The sequence below is a fragment of the Ascaphus truei genome, chromosome 7, assembly GCF_040206685.1.
Source record: "Ascaphus truei isolate aAscTru1 chromosome 7, aAscTru1.hap1, whole genome shotgun sequence".
Classification (NCBI taxonomy): domain Eukaryota; kingdom Metazoa; phylum Chordata; class Amphibia; order Anura; family Ascaphidae; genus Ascaphus; species Ascaphus truei.
Genome location: NC_134489.1, coordinates 88492779 through 88518901, shown reverse-complemented (window position 1 = coordinate 88518901; position 26123 = coordinate 88492779). Strand labels below are relative to the sequence as shown.

The following is a 26123-nucleotide window of genomic DNA, read 5'->3' as shown; positions in this document are numbered from 1 at the left end:
GTAGAATCCCGTGTTAATGTACATTTTGCTGCAAATGAGACACTTCAATAATGCCTATAATTATTAAGATTTCAAAATATAAGTTCTTAAGTACTGTATAGCCCATAACTATGGAGCATAGCTAATATGCTGTGAAGCCACTTCCCAGGGTTTGAGATGGTTTTAGTCCCATTCATATGAATGCAGCTGAACGCTTCCCCGGCACTGGAAAGCTGCTCCACAGAATATTAAATGGTGCCTTTGTGTGATACATGAAGTCTCCTCCCTGTCAGAACAATTGGACAGAAATGAATGAATGAAACTATTCTTTTCAGGCAAAGACTTGTTCAGTGCTCTGAGGCCACATTCTATCAATTTAGTAATGTTATAAGAATGAAGAACATGTGAAAATACAATACAGATGTCATTTAAAGACTACTACGGAGACAGTTCATACCATTTTTGTGTCTTTTTTTTTTTAGAATTCAAGAGCTGGTTCGAATAGAAAACTACATGGTATGTATCATAAGGCCTCATGCAGGGTGGCGCTGAGCGGGCGGGCGCGCTCACGCTGGCCGCGATGAAACACATTGTGGAAATGTGTGTGGCCAGCGTGATCAAGCGCAAGCGCCTGCACCCGCTCGGCGCTTAGAGCAAGCAAATTTGAATTGACCGCTCGCAAGCGCGTCACGTGAGCGGTTCGTCCAATGAGGGTGAACCAGCTACGTGACGTCGTGGCCGTGCCCCCAGGCGAGCGCGTGCCTAGCCGGCCACGGATCACCCGGGCCGAGCAGGGCGCAGCACACGAGCGCCAGTGCACCTGTTTCCTGCCTGGCCGCAGCCTATGAAATATATTTTAGACGTAAACACTCATCACGTGTGAGAAAGTTAGGTCAAATGTGGCAAAGTTGGTTGGGGCAACCGTAGTATCCGTTGCCATACTAGGATGTGCCTCTTGATGATTTTTAATATGACTACTAAAAGTGAAGATTTATTTGAACTTTTACATGTGCGTTTTCGATGACACCGTTGCTACCCTTTTATTGCTGGCTTAATGATGCACAATGTCATATCAGCGAAAAGATGTTGGGGAAATTCTTACATCGCTGGCAATTTCTCTTGATGCCTTGGCTGCCTTTATTGATATGGCATCGGAACGCAGATCGTAACCATGCTTCTTCAGCTCTTCATACCCAGCTTTATACAGTTTCTGTTAAAATAAAGGTCATTTCACATGGTTACTGTAATTACAAGTAAAAATACAGGTCGAGGGCATCTTTCAGAATACTGTATCTCTGCATTAGAATTGATTTCTTTTAGGACCTATTTCATACAGATGTTATTATCACTCTAATTCATTATTCCTATGCAGCAGTGACTCCACAAAATAAAGTGCAACTTTAGTTAAACAAGGAGACATCAAATGAAGCAATATAGATTACAGCTGAAACAGTGGAGTGGGTGTAAAATGTTACAGAAATGTAAGTAAATTACCTGCTAGCTAGAGATTAGATTCAGACATATCTGTGCAAGTGAACAAAGCCCCCAAAACCTTAACCACTCAATAGTGTGTAAATAATGATTGAATTAATTTATATTAGGCTGTGCAAAATACTAAGTACTAACACGTACAGTATATTAAAGATAAAAGGTTTCTCAAGTGTTTCTGATCTCTCCCCATTATGCAGGCATAAGCATCTTTAACCCCACAATAGGTTAAAAAAAGAAATGTTCGAGTATAAGTGTGCGTGCGTGTGCGTGTGCGTGTGCGTGCAGAGAGCTGGAGAAGAGTTTGTTGGCATTACTGGAAGTTTTACTGAAAGGCATCCTTGAGAAGAGGTGCTTTTAGATGAGCTTTGAAGATAGGGAGAGTGTGTGCCTTGCAAATTGTGACTTTAAGGGGACTTAGGGAGAATAGTTGCAATTTTTGTTCCAAAATCATTCTATACCCCTTGGATTACTTGGTATTCACACGCATGTCAGTAACTAATCTTCACAGTTAAGATTCTAGGCTGTTGCTAAATTTACCTTGTTGGTTTAAATTATGCGGCTAAGTAAAAAAAAAAGACAATGATCAGAGACCAAAGTAGCTACCTATTATGTCAGTTAGAAGGGTTGAACACTCGATTCTTTCTTTCACTTGTTTTTTTGTTTGTTTTTTACTCAATTTAAATAAAAAATCTGAGAAATGAAACAGGTCTAGAACACATAATGTTGAAAAAAACAAGTATGTATTGGGCTATTTCAGTCCTCATTATAGCCTGCAAAATATGTTATACCACTGCAGAGTAGAGACCAATACAGTACATCTCCCTTTGCCACCAGGCTATTTGAGTGACTTGTATACAACCACTTGACTCAATTTCTCTCCTCAAACTCCCTGCTAAATTCTTTGCCATCTGGTTCCCGTTTTCTTCACTCTACTGAGACAGGACTAACAAAAGTTGCCAATGACCTACTCACAGTTAAGTTTAAGGGTCACTTCTCCTTACTAATTTTCCTGGATCTCTCTGCTGCCTTCGACACTGTTGATCACCCCCTTCTCCTGAACCCTCTCCACTCCATTGGTCTCAGTGATGCAGCCTTCTCCTGGTTCATGTCCTACCTATCCAACCACTACTTTGGTGTTTCCTTCTCTGGTGTCTCCTCTTCTGTTGGGCTCTGACGTTAGCCCTCTGCTTTTCAAACTCTACACCTCTTTTCTTGCTGAACTAATACAATCTTTTGGCTTTCAGTATCATCTCTATGTCAATGACACCCAGATTTACCTCTCCTCCCCTGACCTCTCCCCCTCTCTCCTGTCCCGTGTCACCAACTGTCTCTCTGCAATATCCTCCTGGATGTCCCACCGTTAGCTGAAGCTTAACATATCCAAACAGAACTAATACTCTTTCCCCCTTCCACTGCCACCCAAATTCTTTCAGTGTTATTGTGGTATTATCTCATCAATAGCTCAAGCCGCTGTCATTGGGTCATCTTTAACTCTGACCTCTCTTACATTCCTCATGTTCAGTCCTTCACTAAGTCCTGCCATCTCCACCTCCGAAATATCGCCAGGATACTCTCTTTTTTGCACTCTTGGTTCAACTAAAATCCTAATTCGCTTACTCATCTTGTCCGGCCTTGACTACTGCCACCTTGTCCAAATTGGTATTCCCTTTGTCGGCCTATCCCAACTCCAATCCACCTGATGCTCTACTACGCAAATTCCTACACTGGCTTCCCATATCCTCTAGATTCAAATTTTAAACTGTAGTTCTAACTTACAAAGCTCTCAACGGCACTGCCCCCCCTCCATACATCTCATCCCTCATCCCCAAATACAGGTAAACCCCGTTATAACACGGTCCTTGGGGTCCACAACCCCAAGACCGCGTTACAACCGGGGTCGCGTTAACGACCCTCCTCATTACAGATTTAATTCTCCTCCAATTTGCCGCCTTACCAGTGCTCTCCACGTGCTCTCATCTCTCTGCTCAAATTATTAATTTCAATTATTAATACTTACTAATTATTAATAATTATTAAGTATTAATACGTTTTAGTGATAAGTAAGTATTAATAATTATTATTAAGTATTTAGTAATAATGATTAATTAGTTAATTAACTGTTAATAATAATTAATAATCATACTTATTAATAATACATAATCATAAAGAATGATTAATAATGAATTATTATTAATACATCATTATTGATTAATGAATAATTATTACTTAATAAATAATAATAAAGAATTATATATTTATAAATTATACAATATAATTAAAATAATAATTTATTAAAAAAGTTAATTATACCATTTCATACAGGAATTGAACCCAGGACCCTTTCATATGTTGGTTAAGCATTCTACCACTAGACCACAGAAGCTGTGTGATGTCATAGACAGCTAGAAATAGACTTAAGATTAACATTGACATGTACCCTGTGGCACATATAGGTTATGTCTTGTCACACCAAGCCTATGGTGCAGAGGTAAGAGGCAAGGCATTGGTATCAGAAGGTCCCGAGTTCAATCCCTGCATGTGTTTTGTACAAAATGTATTAATGTTTATTTGTGTCTGTGTCTGGTAGTCAATAAAGCATTGAATTGAATGTTTGAAAAAAAAAAAAACCCAATGGCACGCGACGGGCAGAGAGATGACGTGGACAGCAGGAAGAGGAGAGAGATGAAGAAAGATGAGCACGTGGACAGGACAGCTGGAAGAGGAGATCGTAAGGCGGCAAAATGGAGGATTTGAGATGCAGGTAAGGCGGCAAAATGGAGGCTTTCAATTCGGGAGCCATGCTCAGACCGCGTTATAACGGGTCGCGCTATAACGGGGTTTACCTGTATATCCCTAAACGCCACCTACGTTCTGCCCAAGACATCCGCCTTTCCTACTGCCTTATTACCTCCTCTCACTCCCACGTACAAGACTTCTCCTGTGCTGCTCCCTCTCCCTGAAATTCCCTACCCCATACAATCAGACTCTCATTTGAAAACTCACCTTTTTAAAGGAGCCTATCTGGCATACTTCTAACATTTCAACTACTCCCCTGGGACACCATTGGGACCAGCTATGTATGTGGCTGGACCAATTTCCACACTTTGGAACACCCCCTTACATCTCTACCCTCAAACTTTCATTGGATCAGCTGTTGGGCTGGACCATACTCCAACCTGAGGTAAACTCTGTCCCACAATGAACAGCCACTTTACATTTTTGTTCCAACATTGGCCCTCATCCTCTCTAGATTGCAAGCTCTCAACAACAGGGTCCTCATTATCTTGTGTATCTGTTAGTACACATAGCTGACCTTATTTGTATGGAACTCAGTTTATGTAATTATCAGATCTCTGTACCATTTGTACCGTGCTGCAGATTATGTTGGTGCTTTACAAACCAACGATAATAATAAATAACGCTAACGTGGTTGCTACGTACATCCACACGTCTTTTATAGTTTTACAAGTTCTTGGTTTATTTAAATGCTAGTCACATGGAAGTTAATCCCAATGAAAGTCTTTGGAAATCAGCAATGCGCGCTCCACAATAACGTAACACCTTTGGAATCAGAGGGGTCTACAATGCATTGTAGTTGACTGTACACTATTGTAAACACTTACATCACTGGTGTTGAGTAAGTTCATTTTTGCCAGCAGAATCTCAGGAGTGTCTGGCATGATGTGAATTTGTCTTTTATCCTTTTCCCAGGCTTTACTGTAAAGTTTCTACATGATAAAAAGAAAATAGTCATATACATTTTCCAGTAACTTTAATAATAAAACACGAGATCTTAAATCATTTTCAGTTCAGAAACATTTTCTAACACTAGATTGTCATCATAACTCTGTGCCCCGGACATACTTGAAAACGAGAGGAAACTCTCACTGTAATACTTCCTGGTAAAATATTTGATAAATAAATAAATTAAGTGACATTGAAAATCATATTCCTTGCCGCACGAGATACTTTACATTGATACAGATCCAAAGACATTGATCTATTCCTGAGATTTTTATTAAGGTCTTTTGTAATCTCCAAAGGCAATAAACGTCAACATTTATCATACATCTAATATTTATGTTGCTCCAGAAAGAGCTATCACACTGCAAATAGTATAACTCTGCTAAACAAGTGCATATATGGGGAAATACATGTTATTGAGTATGACACTAACATTACTATGTACAGTGTATTTGACTAATTTAAATTAGCGTATTTCTCAGGTTTGTTCACAGGTATCTCGCCAAATGTATACTTTGGGAGGTATATAAGTCAATGTGTAATGTACTAAATAGGACACATTCTTTCTCTCGCTCTCTCTTTCTCTCCTACAAAAGTTCTGTTTCCGGGTCAGTCTTACAAAGAGAGGAGGAATCGCTTGCAAACTCTGACAGGGTCAAGATTTATTTTTTTTCGCAGCTGAAAAAGGGCAAATTTTGCCTGGTTCGCAAACTTGGGCAAACATTTTGCACACATGGTTTTGCCCATCTCTACAGTGAGCATTCCCTTCTGCTCAAAGATTAAAAAGCGACTCACGCGATCCATTGTCACAGCGTTATTCTTTGCCAAAACCATCTCCATGGAGTCCATCAAGCTACTAAATTTGAGAGTGTCTGGCTTCTGGCGGTATTTCTTCTCACTGATTAACTCCATAGCTTTCCTGCTTTTCTCTGATTCTTGGGATCCATATGGACTCCATCCCACACCTTTCATGAACTCATTATAATCTGCCTTGTAGACATTCTGGAATAAAAAAAAATATAGAGTAAATTTTCAGTGAAGTAAAAAAAAAAAGTCTTGAACTTATTCTAAATGTCGACTTCATCGTTACCTGATTTAGGAATGAGTAAAATAATGTAAACACTACAAATAATGGTTTAATAAATACAATAAAATGTGATTTAAATGATCATACAAATTATTTAAAGCTACACGTAGACGACAACCTTGATAAATGCAGCAGGATCACAAGCAATACTGAGTATGACTACTTATTTCCAACCAGTTTAAGCTGCTTTCCATCAGAGAACAGACACCTACAAATATTATCGGTGCATCCGAAAGAAACTATAATAGCTGGCCCACCGTGCCCACTATGACCAACCCCATACCGTAATTACAGATGAAAAACTGTACAACACATATTGATATGTTTAGTTTATACTTATGAGCATCTGCATCATACAACTTACATCACTCTGTATCTCATAAACTTTCCGAGCTTGAACGAAGGCGGTCTGATCGGGCAGACATGTCCAGTTGTGTAGGCGTCGTTTATAGTCAATGTCGCTGACCAAAGTCTGGCATTTTTTAGCCAACAGAATTCCCAGCATATCCACAGGGGTGTTGAATTTGGTCCTGGATTTTTCATAATCCTTCCGGTACTCTCTGTCGCTCTGGATCTTGGCTACGTGCATGGCCCACACCGACTTAGGATCATCCTGCAGGCTGCGGAATCCCACATGATGTCCTTGCTGTTTGCGAAAAGCGGCTTTGTACTTATACTAAGAGAAAGCACAAAAAGTGGCACAGCATGTTGTTAAAGCTGCAGCTCAAGCAATATCCTGCATGTGTTTTTTTTTAAATAAATCAGTTCTGTAGTAAGAAAAAATACTTTTAGCACTTTCTGTTTTAAAAACAACAACTTTGAAAGACCAATTTTCTTGTATTCTACTTTAACAAGCATGTTTGTTCTTATAGCAACCATTTACATTCCCAGATCTAAAGATGTCGCCAAACTTCGCCAGTCAATAGACGGAGAACAAATTGACCGGCAGCTATGCAGTTCTTTAGGTAAGTAGAGATTGCCCACATGAAACTATTGAAGTAAAAAAAAAAAAACGGGAGCTTGAACTGCAGCTTTAATGAGAATAGGCCTAAATAACTTGTGTTCTTTATTACATGACACGTAATATCCGTTGTTGAAGTCACAGGAAAGATCTTCCTTGCCCCTACGTAACACACTTATATTTCCTTTATTTTGTCTTCTGTCATACCATACAATATTGAATTGATATGCTACGACAGTACCGACTATACTGTTCGTTGCACCTGTGTACAGCACATACAGTATATTACTACTGTTCAGAGCCAACACAGTAAATAAAATGCCTTGCTCAAGGTAACAATCTCATATTCATCCTCAGACCCCAGACGCCAACTTCAGTCCCTGCCTTAGTTCAGAGGCCACACATGTAAGCCACTATGTGCTGTGTTGCTAATAGAAGCTCAAGCATGATACAAAGGGATCAAGGCTGAAATCTGAAGACTTCGATAAACATACAGCTACTTACATCACTTGCAATATCCCTGGAAGCTTTGGCTGCTTTGATTGAAATTGCATCTGGTCTGAGATCATAGCCTTTCCTAATCGTTTCTTCCCATCCAAGTTTGTACTGTTTCTAAAAACAAAATCAAATGTGTTAGTCGTCAAAACATCAAACATCATAAAAATGTAAACATTTGGATGTACTATAATACGGGGATGGCCAACTCCAGTCCTCAAGAATTACCAACACGTCAGGTTTGAAAGGTATCCCTGCTTCAGCACAGGTGGCTCAATCAGTGGCTCAGTCTTTGACTGAGCCACTGATTGAGCCACCTGTGCTGAAGCTGGGATAGCCTGAAACCCTGACTTGTTGGTAGCTCTTGAGGACTGACGTTGTCTACCGCTGATCTAGATATATACCTTACACATGTATATACTTATTACATTGCGCGAAATATTTGACAGCAGCACAGTTTGATGTTGGCATGACATTATAAACTCATTTATCATAAGCCAACCAATATCTTTCACGTGAAAGCTCTCACCTGGACCCATGGCTAAACTCACTACAATAAGTCAGATTCTCCTATCCACATACAGTAAAGGCCTGGAAAGTACGATGATTGAATTGATATGCTGATGTTAAAATGACAATGCCCAGAGTAACCCGTGCACATACCTCACTGAAAGTAATCTTGTTCTGTTTTGCCTGGAGAATATCTGGTGTATCGGGCATCACATGAATCTTTATCTTATCCTTTTCCCAGGCGTCAGTGTAGAGGCGCTGTTGAAAAAAAAAACAAAATGATTAATTATGTATAATTAAAGAGTTAATACCGACCATACATTATATGTAGACAGTTTAACTGTACCTATCCTCCTTTATGTTATTTTCACAATGTATTTATATGTTCTCTATCTCCATCAGCTTTATGCCATGGCTAAGTATGTCTTGCATTGATTAATAAATGCAATGTATAAAACCTCAATAATATCATCACAGTTAATGCACCTTCAAGGTATAATACCGAGAGAGACTTCTTTCTAAGGGTTCTTACCTTGTTCATAACTTGTGCATTTTGTTTAGCCAGCTCCATATCCATAGAGTCAGTCAGCTTGGAGAACGCAAATTTACTTGGGTGCTCGCGATACTTGGCATCACTCAGAATTTGAGTGGCTTTTTTCGTTTTCTCCACATCCAGGGAACCCAATGGGCTCCAACCCATTCCTTTGTACCATGTCTTGTAGTCTATTTTGTATTCATGCTGTGAAAAATAGGATTACATTCCAATTGTGAGCAAGTAATCATAATGTGTAGTCTTTGGATACAAAGCATTACTTGTAGAAATATTATTCTTTCATAGTCGTTACCAATATAGGTATAAGAAATATAATTACTGTTTCTTTTACAGCCATTGCCAAAACTGTTGAATACTTACATCTTTCGTCTCAGACCCTGCCCCTCTCACTTACCTAAATTGTCTATATGTGTGTACCCATCTCTATAACATTCGTACAGTAATATCTTATTCTGCGTTTTATCATCAGTTACATTATTTTATATTGAGTTGATTTATAAAGTGCTTTATATGATACCAGGAAAAAAAAGAGAGAAATAAATTCTGAATTAAAAAATGCTCAGATTAATTAAATAAAATCAACAGAGGATTAAAGAGGGAACATGATTAGGAGGGAAAATGTGAACTTCAAGGGTAAGGGGGGCTTTCCATCAGGTTCTTTGGAGCCTCTATCAGTCTCAAATAAGAGGAAATACTTTCAAAGGTGTATGCTGAATAGTGAGATAAAAGTAAAAAAAATCTTACATCGCTCTGAATTTGATTCATATTCTTTGCCAGTTGTATTTCCATTGCATCTGGCATGAGGACGTATTTATGGATCAGTCGCTTGTAATTAATGTTGGATGCAGCTGCCTGGGCTTCCTTTGCTGCCATTACACTGACCATGGACACAGGTGTATGGTACTTTGTTTTGGTCTTTTCGTAGTCTTTCTTGTATTCCCGGTCAGACTGCATCTTGGCTACTTGCATGAAATGCACCAGTTTGGGGTCATCCTGGAGGCTACGGAATCCAACAAGTTTTCCCTTGTCCGTTTCATAGTTTTTCTTGTATTTATACTGAAAGTAAAAAAAAGATAAAGATATTAAATCTTACAAATGAAATTAGTGTATAAACTCCCATTTTTGTTTTGATAAACATAATTTATATGTTATGTATTCTCATGTAGGCACAAAAGTAAAGTTCATATTCTTATTGATTTATAACAACATTTATATAGCGCCTTTATCCAGGGCGCTATACATTAGATAGTAAAATACTGGTGGGGTTACATATGGAACATTTCATGTGATGGGCATAGAGTAATTGCTAAGTTGTTTGTGTTATGGGCAGGGGTGGAAACATTAGGGTCAGACTATGGGTTCAATGCATTGAGAGCTTGCTTGGTTAGTGGCCAGGGGTTGGGGTTAGGTCTCTGTATTTAGTCTTGTCAGTGGCATGGTGATGGGTCTGAACGTGGGGACAGTGCAGGTGATTGGATCGGTGAGATGGGTGACTTTAGAGGAACTTTAAGAAGGTTTAGGAAGTGGTGAGGGTAGGGGAGATCATGGGTCTTTGGGAGGGTGGGGTGGGGGATGGGATGGAAAGGGGAGGGGGAATTCTTGATATCATATATGTCAGAATATAATCAGTTACCAACATTATCTTTATTGAATAAAATCTTACATCGCTGGCAATGTCTCTGGAAGCCTTAGCAGCTTTAATGGAGATTGCATCAACTCTGAGATCATATCCTCTTTTTTTAGACTCTTCCAGGGATTGCTTGTATTTTTTCTGCAAATTGGAAACATAGAATGTTAAAACGAGAAAAAAGTTTAGCTCAAGTTAATAATGACAAATATCATGGATAAACACACAATCCCAGCAAGCTCAAAACCCCAAAACCCACCCCAAAAAACCCCAAACCCACCAACTCATATATACCATATATATGATGTGGTGGGTTTTGGGGTTTTAAGCTTGCTGGGATTGTATTATACAGTATATATACAGTATATATATATATATTATATGTCAAAAGGAGAGCTACTGAGCGCGGCCAAATGTATACAACAAAAGACAGAAATGCCCAGTGCTACATCCAATGTGACAAAATACATAGTAAAATACTTCAGTATTAGTATTCTCGTGAGTAAGGGTCATTTAGTTAAACTCTTTGGCTAAAGCGTTAAAAGCCTTCAGCCACGTCACGGTATGACCAGTCTACAGGTCCTAACACTACCTGTGAAAACTCTCATTTACCTCTGCTGGAGGGAGAATGACCTCAGTGAGGCTGTGAACATTAAAAACCTGCTACTTTAAATATACTTTAAAAATATCATGGATGTCTATATCGAAAGACCCCAAGGGAATTACATTTTGCACGGAAATGACATTGGCACAGAATAATATTCACTTTACTGAGTAGGACTTCATTGAAGTCTATAAGGTCAACGATAGTGTGTGACTAAGATGGCCTTCCAATGAATGAGACTCATTCAGAAGGAGGAAAGACCTTGCAGATCTGTTACAGAATTGTTTTCCATAATAAAAGAAGGAAAGACAAAAAATCCCATTATGCGGCATTTTAAAGATTAAAAGCTATATGAATCTAAAGAAAAAAAGACAATAAGAAACAACAAAGGGTCAATGTGCTCAGGAATAGCCGGAATAGCAGGAATAGCAGGAATAGCAGACTGTAATGCAGTGATGGGGAATGGACATGCGTTGGTTCTGTGTTCTTGCTGATTTTAAATCCCAAATACATGTTTACTGAACCGTCACAGCTATATTCCCCTGCACATATCCATATTCATTTATGACTTTTTGACAGCTAATAAAACCAGGGGTAGTTTAATTCATGTAAAACTGTGCTAAAGGTTGTAGATCTATTTTATGCCGTTTTGAATATAGTGCTGACAATGTTTGTTGTGCTCTACATCGAATTTTGCTGGCACTAGTCCCTGGCAGATAAAGTGACTTTGTTAAGATCATGAAGATAACTGTGTTAGTACCGATCGTGGGCTGTATCGCAGTGAAATTCCAACTGACATCAATGAGAGTTTCAGTGCGATAGTTCCCCTTTTGCAGTTTAATGCATAACCCCCTAAGATTCACCAGCTTTAAATGGCGCAGTGTTCTTACTACAAAGTTACTCATTCAGCCCTATGTTTACTAATTTAGGACATGTACTTACGAAGGAGATTTCAGGTGCTGCTAAGTAAATCTGCATAACTTATCCATTTAAATGCCGCATTCTATAGAGTTGAATATGTATTATGAATCATGTTCTACACGAATGCACCCCTACCTCACTTATGTTGATGGCATTAGCTTTTGCCAAGAGAACCTCCGGCGTGTCTGGCATGACGTGAATCTTCGTCTTGTCTTTTTCCCAAGCTCCCTTATATAAGTTCTACAAAAAGGAAACACAATGTCAATACAAATTCCACTGGGTATTACATTGCATTTCTTATTTTTCCCCTTGACTGTCAAAGGAGTGTGAAAATCCACAGCTGACAGCTCTACAGTAGGTATATATTTGCAGACATCTCTGACAGTAAAAAAAAAAAATACTAAAATAATACTTTAACAAATCAATTGATTACATTTTACATTTTTATTTAAAAACTTAAGAATCATTCCATTAAGCATGAGTACTATAATGCTAGGTGGAGGGTGGCGTTCGTATTTATTTTCTAGCTTACCTATCGGAAGATCTAGCAAGACAGTGCATATATTCAGTACTCACGCGATCCATTGTCACAGCGTTATTCTTTGCCAAAACCATCTCCATGGAGTCCATCAAGCTACTAAATTTGAGCGTGTCTGGCTTCTGACGGTATTTCTTCTCACTGATTAACTCCATAGCTTTCCTGCTTTTCTCTGATTCTTGGGATCCAAATGGACTCCATCCCACACCTTTCATGTACTCATTATAGTCTGCCTTGTATAAATTCTGATAACACAGATAAATAGACATGTTAGCAGTGTAGGGTCTGCATTACACACCTTCAACCTATCAAAACTCTATGTTATTATGTCAAACATTTTCCAAAAAGAAAATTAGAATGGGACAAACCCTTTGGGAAATTTGCTCCCCCCTATAATTTAAGTCAATATTCTAAAATATGACTTTATCAGGCAGAAGGACATAATACACCTTAAAATTACCCTGTTGATACCATTGATTTTATAAATGCAAATCCCTGAAACCTATCACAAATATTAATGGCAACAAAGCAGAAAAAAAACGAAATTGCCTTATTTCTTTATAGAAATGTTCACTGCGTTGAGGTCAATGTTTCACTTACATCACTCTGTATTTGCATCCTATTTTTGGAGAGTTCTAGATTCATGGCATCGGGCAGCAGACTGTAGTGATGGATCAGTCGTTTATAGTTCAGATTTGTAGCCACATTCTGAGACAGTTTAGCAGCAGTGACACTGAACATGTCCACGGGGGTATGGAATTTAGTCTTCGACTTTTCATAGTCTTTCTTATACTCCCGTTCAGATTGCATCTTCGCTACTTGCATGAAGTGCACCAATTTGGGATCATCTTGGAGACTACGGAAGCCAATGTGCTTTCCTCTTGTTGCCTCATAGGCTTTCTTATATTTGTACTGTCAAAAAGAAATTAAGGAAAAATGGACTGAGAAATGGAACCGGGAGAAGAAGAAACGTGAAGCACAATAATAAGTATGTTAAATGATAGCTGAAATGTTACTATTTGTACAAACATTGTGTGGTGTAGGGCAGTGGTCTTGAGGACAGGAGTTGAGCCCCCCCTGGTGTAGGGTGTATTCATGTTTGTTAGAATTCTGGATACTTGATAAGAGATTAATAATACATAGTTACTAGTTTAATGTGGTGCATTTCGTTTTGTGATATACTGTATGGATCCCCCTGGATTGAATGCAATTACTCATAGCTTCTATAGGGTGATACTAACCTGGTGCCTACCCTATGACAAAAGAATACAAAAATAAAAAAAATATGTGTGTGTGTGTGTGTGTGTGTGTGTGTGTGTGTGTGTGTGTGTGTGTGTGTGTGTGTGTGTGTGTGTGTGTGTGTGTGTGTGTGTGTGTGTGTGTGTGTGTGTGTGTGTGTGTATTTTGTGCTGGAATACATTATAGATGATACTACAGTATGTGATTATTTTTGTTGAATGTATAACTGGATATCTTGAATGTACCAATATACTTGTACCAATCTACCCTCCTCCTTCCCATCTCATTTTAAATGTTTGTACCCCATTCCCTCTTGAAATAAAAATTGAAAATGTTGAAATAAATAAAGTGTAAAAAAAAAGTTGTAAATTTATTTTTGTTTTCTGTATCTGATGGTTTGATGGTTGAATATTGAAAGTTGAATGTAAGGACAATTACATCACTAGCGATGATGCTTGAGGCTTTGGCTGCTTTTATTGATATGGCATCAGGTCTCAAGTCGTAACCCTTCTTCTTGTATTCTTCCCAATCGAGCTTGTAGGATTTCTGAAAATACCATAGAAGCAAAATTAAATCATGTTGGCACTTTGGCTGCAATTGAGAATTGCGCCCATTGGAATATTAGAATCATCAAAACAAGACATATTTGTATGTAACCTACATCACTCATGTTCAACTGGTTTACTTTAGACAGCACAATTTCGGGAGTGTCTGGCATCACATGAATTTTGGTCTTATCGGTGTTCCAGGCATCAGTATAAAGTCTCTGAAAATAAATACGGGATCACAATGTTACATCTTGCTTATGTCACCTTAATTCAAATAAATATATATATATATATATATATATGTATATATATATATATATATATATATATACAGTATCGATAAATTGAAAGAAGAAGAAAAAAAACCATGTGAGATAAAAATACTCACACAGGCAGTTGTGTTAAAGAATGCATGTAGGATAAGGGATTACTTTACCTTATTCATTGTCAGTGCATTATTTCTTGCAAGCACCTGGTCCATTGCATCATATGGTATAGAAAATTTCAATTTGTCCGGTAGTTGACGATATTTATTTTCGCTGAGGATGTCTTTTGCCTTCTTTGCTTTCTCAACTTCCAGGGAGCCAATTGGAACCCAACCAACTCCTTTTAACCAGTTATTGAAATCTGTCTTGTATAAATTCTAATATAAAATAAAGGATAAGATAAAAAAATATCATCAAGGGTTCAACCACCGCATAACATGTTATCCATTTACTTTCATTAAATAATTTTAAAAAAGTAATTAAATAATGCACCAAATTTGAACAAGAACAAGCACATTTACATAAGGCTAGCGTCAGAACACACCTTATTCGCCCATTCAAGTGTCTTTATGGTATCTTCTTGAAATAGGTGTCTTATGGCAGCACCCCTCCCCTCCCCTCAATATAGCCTTATACTGTAGGTATACAGTAGATAATAAATAAACATTATGTTTTTCAAAACAAGAGTACAACTTTTGATGTACAGTAGGTTGCATTCTTCTTCAGAGGGATAAAATAATTAGTGACAGGAAAGACAGGGGACCCAGTTCCTTCTTTTATGGCATGCAACGTGGACATCTTCTTAACATCAGAACAACGTCCCTTGTGTTTCTAGTAAATCTTCTTTGATTTTAAGATGACTTCAAAGGAGGCCACCTAATCTAATGTATCTGTTTGCGGTATGATACTTTTGTCTCAATATTAAACTGTACTACAGAATATATTGGAGCCACACAGTGATTATAACAAGGGGTGGATTAAGGTGGGGGGCCCCCACTTGACCGGCTCTACTTGTTTTTGGAAGTTCCCGGGCCCCAGCTCCCTACACCTACTTCGGCGGTGCCCCGCTGGTGAGTGCCGGAAGTTGACCCCGCCCGGAAGTTGAGCCCATCTTCTGCATCCACGTGCAGGACCAGTGCAGCATCAGAGCAGAAATGTACCACTTACAAGTATCACACCATCACACTCACAAAAGATTATTGTATGTGCTGGCCTTGTGGATAAGACAAGAAGGGCCCCCCCTGTCTTAAATGCCCTGGCCCTCCAAAGCCTTAATTCCACCCTGATTTTAACTGTCATGCTACTGATAAAATACTGATTGTGAAGCTGTGATTTGAATATGTTTTGGAATGACAATGGGATACATTTTCTTTGCACCTTCATTCATGATGAAGGAAGACGATAGAAAGATAACTCCTGCAGGTGAAAGAGGAATATTTACTTACATCACTTTGGATTTCCATCCTGTTTTTGGACAGTGCCAGATCCATGGCATCAGGCATAAGTGTGTACGAATGGAGGAGCTGCTTGTAATTGGTATTGCTGGATACTTCTTGTGCTTTCTTGGCAGCTGTGATACTGAACATATCATGGGGAGTGTGATATTTTGTCTTGCTCTTCTGATAGTCCTTCGTATATTCTCGATCAGACTGTATTTTGGCAACATGCATGTAGTGAACCAATTTCGGGTCATCTTGCAGGCTGCGGAAGCCCACGTGCTTTCCTTTGTCCTTCTCATACGCTTGCTTATATTTATACTAAAGAAGAAAGAAATGTGACAATGTGCTGATTAACCATTTTCTACACTCGTTTCAATTACATTCGTCATAAATAACTATTATGTGTCTTGTAATAGAACACATACTATTTCTTATTTGACATTGGTATTGTAGAGTTGTGCATCCACATTTACAGGTAAAAATAGTGTTTTTTCTCAAAAAGCTAACATACTTAGCTTTGCCATAAATGTACATTTGTGCTACATTTCCCCAGGCTCCTTTGAACCTTTTTGAAAATGCCCCTACATGACAAAGGTTTGTGTATTCACAAAAAGCGGGTTAGCTTTCTGTATTTTTTTTTATTGAAAAGCAAAGCCGAAATGCGATAATCTTCCCTAAAATGTTTTATGACATACATACATAACCTTGATGTTAAAGGTTAGAAGAATAGTCTTTCAAATATTCCAGTTCTGCAGCTTGAGAAAAGAATGCAATGTACATTATATTTGATGTCAAGACATTATACTTACGTCACTTGCAATGTTTCTTGAAGCTTTAGCAGCAACAACAGAGATGGAATCTGGCTTCAGATCATACCCTTTAGCGAGGTGTTTGAGCCAGTCAGCTTTGTAGGACGACTTGGTTAAACAACAATAAAGAAAACATTTACAGGTCATTTGGAACCACATTTAGTATTTTCAGCCATAGTCCGTGCCAACTGTGTGTTCGATTATACGTACATGTCATGATATGAAGTATTTTGTTATTGTTGGTAATATTCATGATTTCAAGTGATATATGAGACTTAGGGGCTTATTCAATAACTGCAAAAGCAGATGATCAAGTCGTTTTCGGATTCAATTTCCCATTGAAGTCAATAGGGAACTTTGTCCGAAAATAGCATGGTTGGCCACTTCTGCTTAATTAGAATAAGCCCCTCGGGGGTAGAGTTAGAGTAACTGTGCTGTTTGCCTCTCCTCTGTTGCCGTATTGCTGTCCCTTACACTGGGCATGCAATATTTGTATTACCATGTTTGTAGCATGTCATTCAGGGTCAGGAATACATATGTTTATTATTTTGTGCAATATATTGGTGGAAAGAAAACCGTAATGCAAGGAAATGTTAAGTCATGAAGAAAGTATTGCCAGTATTAATGACCAAGTATATAAACTGTAATAATACTCACATCACTTATATTAATGGCATTGACTTTTGCTTGGATAAAGTTAGGATCGTCAGGACTCAAATTATACTTGTGTTTCATTTTTTCACCAGCCGCTTTGTATGTTAACTAAAAACAAAACAGATAATAACATGAACAAGATAATAATGTATTTATATGACATTCTCACTGTATAGAAGGCAGGGGCTACCCCACTGTCACACTACACACAATAAAGCCAATGATTAAAGTGTGACGATATTGGAGAAACCTGGATACACAGTACTAATACTTTATTATTCACGTATTTTACATAACAAACAGTATATACTCACATCACTTAGCTGTTTGGTGTTGCTTTGAGCCAGAGCCATTTCCATTGAATCTGGGACACTTGTGAACTTGACAGTGTCTGGGTGCTGCCGGTACTTTCTTTCACTTAAAGCCTCTCCGGCTTTCTTAACTTTTTCCACTTCCAAAGAGCCAAGAGGAATCCACCCCATACCTTTAGACCAGCTGTTATAATCTTGTTTATATAAATTCTGAAATACATTGAGTAAATGGGATTAAGCCATTAACAAAGTGGATGTTGCGTGGTCAACTGCAGAACAACATCAATACCAACACCTTTTTGGTAAAGAATACTTACATCACTCTGGATTTGCATCCTATTTCTTGACAGTTCGACACTCAATGTATCTGGTAAGAAGGTATAGTGATGGATTAGTTTCTTGTAGTTAATATTAGTAGCCACTTCTTGGGCCTTTTTAGCAGCAGAAATGCTGACCATGTCCAGGGGTGTATGATACTTGGTCTTGGTTTTTTCGTAGTCCTTCTTGTACTCTCGCTCTGACTGCATCTTGGCTACTGCCATGAAATGCACGAGCTTGGGGTCATCCTGAAGACTTCTAAAGCCAACATGGTGACCTCTGGCCTTTTCATAGGCTTCCTTGTATTTGTACTACAAAGACATTGAATCAAGAAAGATATCAGAAAAGGCTTGGCCACGCTGACTTAAAGATGTAACAGCCAGTAATGAAGGGGTGAAGCAAACACTCTAACATGTGTTGTATTAATATGGTACAGAATTATAGTGTATGAATATTGTATATTGTTTTAGTGCCAACCAGGTACGCAGCACTATACCATTTTTACAAACATTGAGATGTACACTCATAGGATCAGCATGTAACTAGTGGTGTATCTATGGGATCTGTACTGCGCCAATCTTCTTTTATATCTTTACTAGTGACAATGTTACAAAGATCGAAATCAAGGCTGACACTGGGGGAATAAACAAAATAATGAGTGATTCAGGTAGATTCAAGGTGTGGTAAAGAGTGTGGCACTAGCAACTACAATTTAATGCACTTGGGTCACAAACATACAAACGCAGAATACAGGGTTAATGGCCATATATTGTTAACTACTCTGGAGGAAAGGGACATGGGAGCTGACTAACCAGCAACACGATGGTGAGGAACGCCAGGTGCATGCTAGGTAGTGTAGGAAAAGGTACGATCAACAGAACGAGAGAGGTAGTGATGCCATTTTATAAATCATTGGTGAGACCTCAACTGGAGAACTGGGTTCATATCTCCAGAAATACATCAATAGATTAGTGATGGAGCAAAGAAGAGCTACTAAAATGGTGCATGGTCTACATTGGCGGTGGACAACTCCAGTCCTCAAGGTCCACCAACAGGTCAAGTTTTAAGGATATCCCTGCTTCAGCACAGGTGGCTCAATCGAAGACTGAGTCACTGATTGAGCCACCTGTGCTGAAGCAGGGATATCCTTAAAACCTTACCTATTGGTGGCCCTTGAGGACTGGAGTTGGCCATACATCATAAAAGTTATCGGGGAAGACTGAGGTACCTTAATATGTGCAGCTTAGAGGGTAGAAGAGAGGGATAGGATAGAAACTTTCAAATACATTCACGGCTTCAACAAAGAGCAGGAGGGAAGTATATTTCAGAGACAGAGAAGCGCTGGCACAAGAGGTAATGCTCTGATCCTGGAGGGCGGCAGGCTCAGGGGAAGTGTGAGGAAGTGCCTCTTCACAGAAACGTTGGTGGATTCATGGGAAAGTCTCCCAGCAGAGGTGGCAGGGGCTAATGCAATAAGATAATTAAAAAATGCTTGGGACAGGCAGAAAGCTATCCTAAATATAATAGAAAGCCACAGGTCCAAAATGGCAGATAAATGGGAAAACAAGATGGGTCAAGTGGTTTTAATCTGCTGTCCAATTCTATGTCTCTAATACAGTGCAATTACAATACAGGGGAGGTACTGTATTAATGCAGGCGGAATAAGTGCATCAAGGCTTAAATGTAACATTGGGAGAAAGGCGTCTCTGCCCCAAAGAGCTTACAGTCTAATGTATTTGAAAGAATCTATCTATAACCTGTTATATAGTGAACTCGTTTCTGAAATATAACTTATTTTGAAATACTGTACCAACGTCTATCTGCCAAAAACACATATATTTTACAAATGATCTTCTTCATATTACGTTATTGGGAAACAACATATATTTTGACTGTCTTAAAAGCATCCAAAATGTATCAGGAATCCCGTTGACACTTACATCACTAGCAATGTTCCTTGAAGCTTTGGCAGCCTTGATGGGAATAGAGTCCCCCAGCACATGGTGTCCTTTTGCTATGGTTTTTAGCCAATCCTGAGTGTAATAGTTCTGTAAGACAAACCATCCATTCATTTAGAGAAGGAACAGAGGTTACATTAAAACCAAATCCTGCACTTATTGTGGGGAGAGACGCTCAACGTTGTTGGATGTAGCTCATATGACTCTAATTTCCATGCAAAAATTGAAGGCTGAAAGGCTAATGGTATGGTCAGATATGGGGCGGATATGGGAGCAGATATGGGGCGGATATGGGGCAGATATGGGCGGATATGGGGCGGATATGGGGAGGATTTTTTCCAGAAGCCTTCAATACAAGGCTAGTAATATGCAAGTTTCAGATGTGCTCAGTCCTTTAAAAACCACCACGCATTCCTCCTCCCTTCCTCAGCACCTGCATATGGTATGGGTCCTCGTTTATATTGCAACCAATAGAAAGCTCACACCAGTTTCATTTTGACCAAACTAAACTGTCATTTAAACCTAGTAAATGATAATCAGACTTTCTGCATGATCTTATTTAATGGAAGAGGAAATACTTGTTCTGGTTATAAAAGACACAATGGTGCTTCCTTCCCCTTCACACACTATAAACCTAACTAATGGTAATGAGGTTGTTCACCACTGTTCAGCAAAAAGTACAGTAGTCAAAAAAGTCCCATGTGTTTACTCACATTGCTAATGTTAGCTGCATTGCACCTGGCCTGGATAAATTGAGGTATATCTGGGGATAAATGGTATTTAGGCAAATTCTTCTCTCCTGACGACTTGTATAGTCTCTGCGGAAAACAAGAAAAGAAGTTAAACAAATAATTAATATAAAATAAAATGCAGAAATGTATACCTTCATACATATATTTTTATATATATATATATATATATATATATATATATATATATATATATATATATATATTGGTGGCTGTGTTTCTGTCTCATTAACATTGCTATATATATATATATAACAAAACACACAAACAAACAGTAGCGCTTAATAATTAATTGTGTGAATATTAACGTGCTTAAATCTATAAATATTAGGTGAATACTTAATTAGAGAGGGAATAACCTCCTCTCTCCGATGCGCACTGACGTCACCACCTCGTCCCAACTAGTTTCGTCAGGGTCCCCTGAAGAAGTCACTTGGTAGTGACGAAACTAGTTGGGACGAGGTGGTGACGTCAGCACGCGTCGGAGAGAGGAGGTGCCTTCTGCCTGTGTGTGTTGCCCTGTTATTCATGCTGCACACGCGGCTAGTAGCAGGAATCTCCATTGACTGAAGGATTTATACTGCATGTGGATTATCAGGCTGATCTACACAGCACAGCAGTGTGTGTCAGGAGCTCCAACAGCTGCAACCTACTCAGGCAGAGTATTTACACTGGACCCCTCCCAACCAGTTGACGAGCCCCTTAGAGATTATTCTCTTACATGCTTGTTGTTTTTTAAATCTTGTAAATGCGATTCCTTGGGACCGTGTGTCTTATTAAATGGCCTCTATTTTTTATACAGTATAACACTATGGTGCCTGCGCTTCTCTTTGTTCTTTATATATATATATATATATATATATATATATATATATATATATATATATACACAGAAAAATATTTTACCAGATGGGGATCCAGGAAAAACAAGACAGCACACAGTCAGGGAAATCCAAAGTAGATGTATTCAAGACAAATACATAGGCACTGCATCCAACGTTTCGGTCATCATACAGTGACCTTCCTCAGGGACGTCCCTGAGGAAGGTCACTGTATGATGACCGAAACGTTGGATGCAGTGCCTATGTATTTGTCTTGAATACATCTACTTTGGATTTCCCTGACTGTGTGCTGTCTCGTTTTTCCTGGATCCCCATCTGGTAAAATATTTTTCTGTGAATGTGCATATATGGGATAAGCATCAGTGAATAATCTGTTTTCAGTGTGCCAACTGCTCTTTATTTTTTATATATATATATATATATATATATATATATATATATATATATATATATTCCCATACAACAGACAAAAAAGGATAAGGAATCCCCAAAAGTGAAATGAATGCAAATCCCCAGAGCAAAAGAGGACTTGTAACCATAAAACTACCATTTAAAAACACATGGGTACTCTTTAACTATATATAATACATTCATTTCAATGTAATATATTGAAATCCTAAAATAAATGCTGTGTGTGACTGAACATATCTCAGAATGTTTATACTATAAAGGTGCACACACACACACACACACACACACACACACACACACACACACACACACACACACACACACACACACACACACACACACACACACACACACACACACACACACACACACACACACAAAAAAAAACGTTTTAACCTCTATAGTGTAAACAATATTCTGTTCTTAAAGCTGCAGTTCAGTCTTTTTTTTTTGTTTTTGTTTTTTTAATTCAATAGTTTCATGTGGGCAATCTCTAATTACCTAAAGAACTGTATAGCTGCCTGTCAATTCGTCCTCCATGTATTGATCGGCGAAATTTGGCGACATCTTTAGATATGGCATATGTTTTTCATCTGCTTCTGTCAGTCAGTGGAAGCTCATGAATATTCATGAGCACTCCTGCACTGACATGTGCAAGAGGGAGGGCAGGGCTGACAAAGGGGTGTGCCAGGGCTTGTGACAGGACACGAAGGGGCAGTGCCTTAGCAAATGCTTGTTAAAATAGAATACAAGAAAATTGGTCTTTCAAAGTTGTTGTTTTTAAAACAGAAAATGCTATAAGTATTTTTTCTTACTACAGAACTGATTTATTTAAAAAAAACACACATGCAGGATATTGACTGAACTGCAGCTTTAAACACCATGACAAAGTAATAGAGCATCCTGAACCACCAACGATCTCCAAATATGTAAATGCATCTCTACCTATATTTATAACATTCTCATATTCACCTTTCCCTATTGGTTTTAGATACAGTATCTATTGCTATGTATTATTTCTCTTTGATTCTGTCCTGTCTGCCACAGCAAACGGAGGCATAGAAGTGAATGTACTATGGAATGCCACAGTTTGGGACCTTGTGTTCCACAAGTGGCCCTTGTACCACATGTTGAGAAACCCTTGTGTACAGGTTCCTGTGATGCATTGCTCTGTAATTCACCATTCATTTGATCACTACTTTGTGTTATTTTAAGTTATTGAATTGAGCAAAATCAAGGACATTGGGCCATATTTACTGAGTGATGCTATGCATAAGACACCTTCCACTGCCTGAAGACACCTTGTAAGTGAATGCTTTAAGGTGTCTCCTGGTGCTGGAAGGTGTCATCTGGAGAAGAACACCTTAGTAAATATGACCCCTTGTGCTTTGAAGCTATCTGAGTATCTGTTTTATTGGTATTTTATAAATAAAAGTGTGCATGATGGGTAGAGATCATATAATGAACTGATTTTAAAAAAAAAATACCAACCCCCCGGCCTCTAACTGCTGGTTAGAGATAGAGACGCACCACGCGTCCCCGACCCCCCTCTCAGCCCTACTATGGACCCACGCCCATAGAGGCAAGAAGCCCATGAGACTCAGCCTTGGAGCAATGAGATGCACGTGGTCGACATGGTTGAAAACCAAAGGGAAATATGGCCTAGCTTCAACCCCCTCTCAATTGACACCCCTATTCGGGAACCCAGATTTCCCGCCCGGGTGTTCCCGACCCCAATTCAGCCAATTTCAAGGCCTAAACATCAGAGTGGTTGCGGACTTACTGGAAAGCAATGAGGTCATGCCCCTCCGGGAACTACGAATTAAACTAACGTCCCCGGATCTTCCCATATTCCAATATTTACAGATTAGACACTTCCTGAGAACCCAATCCCCTAGCCTAAAATTCCCACCGCGCTCCAGATTTGAGACCCTCTGCCTCAGAGGCGAGTACCAAAGAGGCCTCATCTCCGAGATATATAGAATACTAGAGGCGGCCCAGCCCTCCCCTAGTCATTTATATATGTAAAGGTGGAGCGAGGACCTGAACACCAATATAGACCTTGAGGACTGGGAGGATATCTGGGAGGCAGCTACCAAAACTTCAATTTGCACCGTCACAAAAGAAAACATTTACAAAATATTATTTCACTGGTACCTGACCCCGAGTAGACTGAGCCAAATCTACCCAGGCACCCCCGACGAATGCTGGAGGGGATGTGGTCAAAGGGGGGACATGTCCCACATTTGGTGGACATGCCCGGAGATCCAAAAATTCTGGACCCGGATCCAGGGCCTTCTGACCGAGACCCTGGATGTTGAGATACCCCTGGACCCCCTGACCTACGTGCTGGGAAAACCAGTCGACGACCTTCCCCCCCCTATAGCCAGACTCACGGCAGCGATCCTAACGGCCGCCAGATGCTGCGTAGCTGCGGCTTGGAAGAAAATCAAAGCCCCCTCTAGAAGAACGGTAGTCACTAGGATAGATGGAATTATGGGTATGGAAAGACTAACGGCAATGCTGAGACAAAAGATGCCGCAATTCTACTCAACCTGGGAACCTTGGCCAGGATCAGGCGACCTGACTATCACATAAACTTTACCGCAGGACTAACTCCCCGACCTCCGAACCCCAAAGCTCCCCACCGCCGCCCTCCCTCCCCCCCCCCTCCCCCCTCTTTGTCCAAGTCGTTCCCAACTATCCACCCCTCCTTCGTCATCCCCTCTCTTTTTCACCACTGAAAATGGGAAAATGGATTATTGTGTGTCATCAACTCCCCCCATGCTATGTACATGTACCGCGCCGTTTGTCTGTGTTGGCTCGTTTTCCAATGTCTGTAACATGTACCAATACGCTGTCTGACACCAATAAAGGAAAAATATTTAAAAAAAAAAAAAATACAAGCTTTCACCATCTTTCATCCCTTCCGCCTGGTCTTCTCTCCTCTAAAATATGTCAACGAACATGAGTTGAACTGCAAGTATGAATTTGAAAACATTACATTGCCAATAAAGGGATTCAACCTGCCCCACAATTTGTCATTCCTTGGCAACCATTTTTCCATTTGTTAACTTAGTACTCTCTTTGAATTTACCATAGGGATTATCCATTAAAGTCTATGGTCTATTCCCATCACTTACATCACTGAGTTGAAGAGCGTTTGTTTTAGCCTGGACCATGACCGGAGAGTCAACAATACTGGTAAACTTAATCGTATCTGGGTGCTGGCGATATTTCTTTTCATCCAAGGCTGCCCCTGCCTTTTTGACTTTCTCAACATCCAGAGACCCAAATGGGATCCATCCAGTGCCTCTCAACCAACTCAAGTCTGACTTGTAGAGATTCTACCAAAGAGAAACAGTAGTTAGAATAAAGCCATTCATTTAAGGTGATGCATCTTGTAGGACGTATGTCAGACTCACATCACTCTGAATCTGCATCATGTTCTTGGACAACTCAAGACTCATTGCATCTGGAAGGTATGTATAATTATGGAGTCGATGCTTATAATGAATATTACTGGCAATGTCTTGTGCCTTCTTCGCACTCACAACATTGACCATATCTAATGGAGTGTTGTACTTGGTCTTTGTCTTTTCGTAATCTTTCTTGTATTCCCGGTCAGATTGGAGCTTGGCTAAATGCTTGTAGTGGACTAGCTTGGGATCATCTTGTAAATTACGGAAACCAATAAGTTTTCCTTTCTGTTTCTCATAATCTTTCTTATATTGCACCTGGGGGAAAAAAACAATTCAGACATCAGGGCGATGAAAGAGCACAGCTAGTAAAAGGCTTGCGAGATGTTTGAAATTGTGCATGGATATCACTGTGGTTGCTGACATTTTCCATAGATGATTGCATGTACTTTACTTATGAGTGCAGCATCTGTGATCATAATCACCGAATTAGGTAAAGGAACAGATAATGGTTAAATTAATAGTTTTGTTAAAATTGCAGTCCTGTGTTTATTGGATTTTTAATTAAGTAATTCAGAGTGTATAATAATACCAGTAATTACCCTGGGTGAAACCTGTATGTTCTGCATTGTGGACCAAAACTGACCACA

General features: G+C 39.2%; 1 protein-coding gene across 1 annotated transcript in view; it reads right to left on the bottom strand.

The window, feature by feature from the left end:
- NEB (nebulin) overlaps window positions 1-26123 on the bottom strand; it is a 160127-nt gene that overhangs the window by 99953 nt on the left and 34051 nt on the right. The window contains exons 26-49 of the mRNA XM_075609402.1: window positions 25480-25791; window positions 25198-25401; window positions 20766-20870; window positions 20035-20142; window positions 18094-18405; window positions 17780-17986; window positions 17469-17573; window positions 16812-16919; window positions 16009-16320; window positions 14734-14940; window positions 14411-14515; window positions 14188-14295; window positions 13111-13422; window positions 12549-12755; window positions 12108-12212; window positions 10484-10591; window positions 9565-9876; window positions 8800-9006; window positions 8421-8525; window positions 7767-7874; window positions 6666-6977; window positions 6010-6216; window positions 5094-5198; window positions 1082-1189 (exon numbers count right to left, since the gene is read on the bottom strand). Of these exons, the coding sequence (XP_075465517.1) occupies window positions 1082-1189; window positions 5094-5198; window positions 6010-6216; window positions 6666-6977; window positions 7767-7874; window positions 8421-8525; window positions 8800-9006; window positions 9565-9876; window positions 10484-10591; window positions 12108-12212; window positions 12549-12755; window positions 13111-13422; window positions 14188-14295; window positions 14411-14515; window positions 14734-14940; window positions 16009-16320; window positions 16812-16919; window positions 17469-17573; window positions 17780-17986; window positions 18094-18405; window positions 20035-20142; window positions 20766-20870; window positions 25198-25401; window positions 25480-25791 (4389 nt within the window). The remainder of the gene's footprint in view (window positions 1-1081; window positions 1190-5093; window positions 5199-6009; window positions 6217-6665; window positions 6978-7766; window positions 7875-8420; window positions 8526-8799; window positions 9007-9564; window positions 9877-10483; window positions 10592-12107; window positions 12213-12548; window positions 12756-13110; window positions 13423-14187; window positions 14296-14410; window positions 14516-14733; window positions 14941-16008; window positions 16321-16811; window positions 16920-17468; window positions 17574-17779; window positions 17987-18093; window positions 18406-20034; window positions 20143-20765; window positions 20871-25197; window positions 25402-25479; window positions 25792-26123) is intronic.